The sequence below is a fragment of the Uloborus diversus genome, chromosome 4, assembly GCF_026930045.1.
Source record: "Uloborus diversus isolate 005 chromosome 4, Udiv.v.3.1, whole genome shotgun sequence".
NCBI classification, from domain to species: domain Eukaryota; kingdom Metazoa; phylum Arthropoda; class Arachnida; order Araneae; family Uloboridae; genus Uloborus; species Uloborus diversus.
The window spans coordinates 88,290,919-88,297,388 of NC_072734.1; the positions used below are offsets into that span (position 1 = coordinate 88,290,919).

Genomic DNA, 6,470 nt, shown 5'->3' on the forward strand with positions numbered 1-6,470 from the left:
TATTATGAAGCATCTGTTTTTGTTATATAGTAAAAACATTCTAAAATAAAAGCTTTATTAAATATTAAAATGACATGTGAATAATAATATCATAAAAACTATAATTAAGCACATCAATAGTATCTTTGGAATTTAAAAAAATATATATTTTTCTCTGGTTCCAAAAAAGAACTTTAAGTCTACAAGTAAATCATAACAAGAGAATTTAACAGACAATACTTCTCTGATATACAAGGAATATTCATAAGCTATACAAGGTCACTAAGATCCAAGGTGGGCCCTGGCCCCATCTCAGTTTTATCACAGGGTCCTTAGCTCACAATCTTGACCTCCCCAGATTCACACTATTCCAATCAGAAGCACCGTGATGGAAGGTCTCAGGAAGTCAGTGACTTCCCAAAAATTTCCTTATTTTGCTAATTTTGTCTGACGATTTGGCTAAAGTCGGAGTTCCATTCGGCAAAATTATCATTATTCGGCAAAATTTGGAGTTCCATTCAGTAAATTGCCTCCAAAAATTATGTTGGGGGTGTTTCTGATTTCTATCCCGAACCAGCTTCCCCTAAGACCTGGCTCTTAGTTTGAGACTTGGCTGACATCAAGAAGGCCCATATGCGAAATTGTAAGGGGGGGGGGGGAGGGGCTCAGATATTTTCTCCATGATTTAGCAGGATATTTTCACCATGGAAACTGACTTCAGGACAGATGAGAGTCATTAAAATTTGACATTTTTAATAACTTATTCATTAATAGCTGAAGGAGAAATGTTTTTGCATTTTTGCAAAGAAAAAAGCACCAAAAGCAAGGAAGTTCTAATTTCTAAGGAAGGGGGCTCGAGCCCCTACTTGTCCCCCTATATGGGCGCCCTTGGCTGACATATAATTTCAGTGGCCCTGAAGCTATAGGTTGCACAAGAAAAGTAAAAAGAACCCTTAAACCAAATAACTCAATAATTTATTGAGCCTTAAGCCGAAAAAGGGCTGTAATTTCTTCAATAGACTTATTTTTAGTTTCAGGTACATATTTAAAGGTAAATAACCAGAAAAAACACAAAAATGCAGTAAAGATTAAAAATGTATAAACACCAAGTATGTTTTGTAAAGGCAAAAATCCAAGACCAACAATAAAATTTGCAGCCCAATTGACAGTCACTGCAATACTTGTAGCCAAAGGACGAGCACCTTGACCAAATAATTCTTGAACAAAAAACCAAGGTATCGGTCCTGGTCCAATAGCAAACATTATAACAAAAGTAATCATACAGACAATGCTGAAATAAGATAACAAGGGAACGTTTTTTTGCCATGCTAGACAAATCGTTAGTAATATTGTCATGGTCATCATGCCCCCTAGGCCAACTAAATGCAGTGTTCGGCGACCTGCTCGTTCAATTAAGGCAAGTGAAATTAAAGTCATTAAAACATTAATGATCCCCAATCCTAGTGTGGCGTTCAAAGCACTATCTCTTGACAATCCTGCACTAAGGAAGATATCATTAGAGAAGAAAAATGCAGCATTTATACCAGATAATTGCTGAGACAGCATGATAACCACTGATATAATGAGAGGAGTTCGTAAAGCTGGATTATGCCAGAGGTCATACAATGCCACCTTTGGGACAAGTTTCACAGATTTATATTCTGCTCTCATTAGATCCATTTCACCCTGCACTTCATTAGTTTCCCGGAGCCAAATCAGAGCTTTTCGAGCGCAGTCATCTTTACCTTGGGTAAACAACGTATACTTTGGAGATTCAGGACAAAATGGCAAAGTTAGTAGCATAAACAGTGAGGGGACTAAAATTACAGCAAACAAGAGTGGCCAGAGTTTTTCGGTTCCTAAAAATGAAGGCAGGCCCAGTACCTGAGAAATAAAAATGGATATAGTAATTACAAGCTGATACACAATTCCAACTGTTCCTCGTAGCTGTAATGGAGAAATTTCTGACAAATACATTGGTGCCAAACCAGCATTCAATCCTGAATTAAATCCAATAAGAAATCGGCCAACTATGAACATCTCATATGATTGGTAAGTTTTTGAGGTGATGATCAAAGCAGCAGCACAGAAAACAAAAATGTTATTTAGTAACAGACCACCTTTTCTACCACATTTTTCAGCAACAAATGCAGTCATGAAAGCTCCACACATGCCTCCAATACAAAAAATAGAAACAAGAATGGAGAAAATAAATGTAACAGTTCCTTCACTTGCTGGATCCTCATGCTGGTTATTATGTGACTCATTGATGAACTTTTGAATTAATAACTGAGGAATGTTCATAACTCCTGTATTATAGCCATGCTGAAACGAAGAACCAATAGCAGATGCTGCAATAGCAAAAGCTAGATGATTTGTTATGTATTTTGCAGGTTTTTCCTCTTTATTTATGGTTTGTAAATTTTTAGTACTTTTTTCACCATGAGCTTTCCTTTCATGTAAGTTTTTCATCTTGAGTGAAACTTTTTAATTATAATTTAGTAAAAAACTGAATTCTTTTTCCGATTCCAAATCTAGAAGCACATCAAATATATTTGATATTTATTCCATATGACTAACCACAAAATAATGTACAGAAAAAAGTTGTTAAATTCAAATTATAAAATCATAAATGTGAGAAACAGATCATCGGAAATCGAAATCTAATGTACAAATCACAATTATAATTTATGCTACAAATTAATAATTTGAAAGTAATTTTATTTCTACCATGAACACTTGATCTATTAGGTTATAAAAGAAAGAAAACAGCACTTGAATGACAAAACGAGAGCTGCCTTTCTGCGTTTTAACCAAGAAGAGAAGTTATCTGATTCATTATCTTTATATCTCTTAAGACGGCTATTTTAGAAAGGAAATGATAAGACAAGCCTTGCCTTTGCTTTTTATCGATAGTTCTTCCTCTTTCCAACGATTTACTGCCAACAAAAATTGATATAATTGAAACATTTTCTAGTTGGTTTTTTTAATCATATTCTTGCAATCCCTACATGTTTTTTGGAGAGATTCTTCTTTTTTTTTAAAGGTATTTGGATTTCAGTAAGGGTATGAATTTGTTTCATTATGCCCTGTTTCCCAACACCGTCCCTGGGTCAAATTCATTACATTACATTACTTTTAGCTTACACGCTTAAGTGTAAGAAACCTGCAAAAAGTCCCTTCCGTCCAGCATAGATTAAATAAATTCCCAAAATAACTTATTGGAGAAAATCGCTACTCTCTCAAAGCATAATTAGATATTTATGCTGAAATGCAAGCCATATACCCCTTTTTGAACTACAATTTGGAAGTTCATTGAGTGATTGACAGAACCGATAATTTTTTTTTATTGGCATCATTTCAACTGTACGAAGTTTGATTTCCACGGCGTGCCTTCTCATGACAATTTTATATTATTATATGTATTAAATATTATGTTTGTAATATTCTTGCTGTGAAATACAAGTTTTATATTGGATTTTAAATGTCTATAGTGTTTAAAAACTTTTTATCAACAAATGAATTTGTTTGTTAGCGTTAAGTAGTATGTTTTCACTAGGATGTTATGAGACATATTAAGTAAACAAATTCTTATTGAATGTTTCTAGCACAAAGTGAGAATTGTGATTTTTTAAAAGTTTGCTCAGTATATTCGTACTTTGTTTAAGTACATCTGTTGTAGAGGAAGTTTAAAAACTGGAGTGGTTTTTCTTAGTTTTTGTTTGGCATATTCTGATCGGAAATACATGAGGTATGTATAATTTTGTGGTTTGTATTATTCCCTCTTTTATGTCCTGAATTTTAAGAAAACTTCAAAAATTATGTGGTGTTCATAACAATGGGATTATTATATTATGGTCAGAGCCGGCCTTAAGCCGATTAGAGCATAAGAGCCCGATAGGGCCCCTCGCCAGCAAGGGCCTCGCTTCAAAAAAAATTTTTTTCTTTCCTCACAAAAATAAATAAAGGAAATAAAATTTCAATATGCTTAACTGATATTTAATCTGGGAGCATGGAGCTTCTTTCAGTGCGATTAAGGGAGTAGGGAAGTTTCCTGGGGTAGGCTTCTTCTTAGCAAATATATATCAAAAATTGCTAGTTTCAAATAAATTTCCTGAAGAAAAAAAATAAATCCTATAGCCAGTTGAACATTTTTAAATTCATATCTAAGGCCGTGCCCACTATAACCAGTAACTTCCGGTCAAGAGAAAGGAACTAGGTAGTGGGGAACCAAAATACAAATTTTCAATGATATCAGCAATTAATACGGTCCGCAATAACGTAAGGGTGAAGGGCCCCTTTCCCAGAAACTTACTATCACATGGGAAATGCGGAAATTTACCCGAGACTCCAAAATTTCAGGAATTTCCAAAGCTATCTTTTTAATTTATTTTACTTATATATTTACTTTTATTAGGTACTTTTTTACTTTCTTCATTTGTGTTGGTAAAAAATCTTGAAACTCAGCAGTAATGAAAATTTCTTTAATACACAATTAACACTAACTTAGTTGCAATTCTGAAAAATAAATAAATAAATCAGAAACTTCAAATACACTATTGCAGTTATATTGCTATATTATACATCATTGTAAAGCTTAAAATGTGTATTTTCAGAATATTGCATTGCTTTTTAATGAAAATTAAATAGGGTAATTCTATGCAAAGGTCAACCTTAATCCCAATTTTAAAATTTTAATTTAAATAATTTTTATTGTTACAATTTCAAAGAAAAAGGTTGAAATGGCATGAAAATATGAAAATAGTTTGTTATATGTATTGTTTAATATTATTATACCCCCCCCCCTCCTTTTATAGGAAAAGTTTAGTTAAGTAATTTTGAAACTAATTTTACTGCTCTCTTAAGCAATGAAATTCCAACAATTTTTTCTTTTTTGATTTATATATTGTAGAGTAACTCTTTATCTTTAATTATGATAAGAAAATTTATTGAAAAAAAAAACTTATTATATTTCCTATAACCCCTAAATGTAATCATAGAATGCATGTCATGTCTGTCACAAAAAACTCTTGAGTTTTTTAGTTTTTTATGAAATGTATTGGATGTATGCACACAAGGTTCTTATTTCTCTTTATTTACACTAAAATGAAGACTTAACAGAAATCTATCAGTGAAAAGATAATGACATTGAATCTGGTTTGGAACTGGTTTAGGAATGTCAGGGAAAAGGATGCGTAAGTAAACGGTCCGTGAATGTGACAAAAAGCAGAAAGCTTTTTAAATGGACAAAAAAAAAAGAAAACAGACTGTAGCATTGGACGGATGGTTTAACCGATGGAAAAAAAAGAACTATTTCCATTCTACTAATTAATTTATTTATAATTTAAAACTGCGTTTAGTTGAGTCATTTTAATATTGATTTGCAGTTGTGAAAATCAATACTTCTTAATTGAAAAAAAAATCACCATTTTGTGTGTCCTGGATTGTATTTGGTTATTGTTATCAATCAGTTATTGTTATTAAACTATATTTGTCCCGAAGTGATCACATTAAGCGGCCCTTACTGTATTAAACTGTGTTGAATTGAGGCTAATCTAGGGAATTCATTAATTCCCTAAATTTATTAATAAATTTAAATATTTTTTATTTTACCCTTTTTTATGCTTTTATTTACTTCATTCCTAACTTTTAATTGATTTTTTTTTCTTTTTTTAGCCCTGATATTACAAATAAAGAAATGCAGGTATGTATTCTTAAAATGGTATTCTAAAAAAAAAAAGATTTGCATAATGTTTCTTTTTATTTAATCCATATCAAGGTCGATTCAGATTCAAATTGGATCTGCTTTGTGGCCCCTTCACAAAATTCTTTTTCAAAAAAGCAGCCACTTCACTTAATTTGTACTTTAAAATTACACCTTTCACAAAATTTTGTATGTAAAAGCAGTTATTTATCATTTTTAAAACTCAATTAACTCAACTAAGCAAAAAATCGGTAAAAAAAAACCCACCAGCTTAGAAGTGATCCCCATTGAAGTCTAGAGGTCAAACGGGTTTCAGATTGAATTTGTTATAAATGAACATGCTGTATACAGTGTGACAGAATTTCGTTCATAAAAAATATATATATAAAGGTAAAATAGCCAAAAAAATAGTGCATTGCACAAAAAGAAAAAGATTCACAAAAATTTCTTTCTTAGCAGATCTAAAAATAAAAACTTAGGTCAACTACTGGGTCATTCCATGTCAATTCAACCAAAAAATAGCATTTTTACACCAACCAACACGGATTTTGATGAAACTTAGTGAGTTTAGTCCTTTAATGTGTAGAAAAGTATCCACATCAAGTTTTTCTTCTCACTCTTGGTTTAGTTTTCATTTTACAACTAGTCAAAATTTCGAATGTTTCGTATTTTCCAAGCTATGACGATTCTGCTCTTTGATTGAAAATAATTTGTATTTCATTTATTTTCCAGCCAATTTTCATGAACATTTACAATAATATGAATGAAAGCATGAGGATTTCAGAAT

At 31.9% G+C, this 6,470-nt stretch overlaps 1 protein-coding gene across 1 annotated transcript; it reads right to left on the reverse strand.

Moving 5' to 3' along the window:
- Window positions 1-3,069, reverse strand: LOC129219710 (solute carrier family 2, facilitated glucose transporter member 1-like). Its single transcript, XM_054853997.1, has one exon. It carries the CDS (start codon window positions 2,449-2,451, stop codon window positions 955-957), a length of 1,497 nt encoding a protein of 498 aa, XP_054709972.1. The 5' UTR covers window positions 2,452-3,069; the 3' UTR covers window positions 1-954.
- Window positions 3,070-6,470: the final 3,401 nt, after the last annotated feature.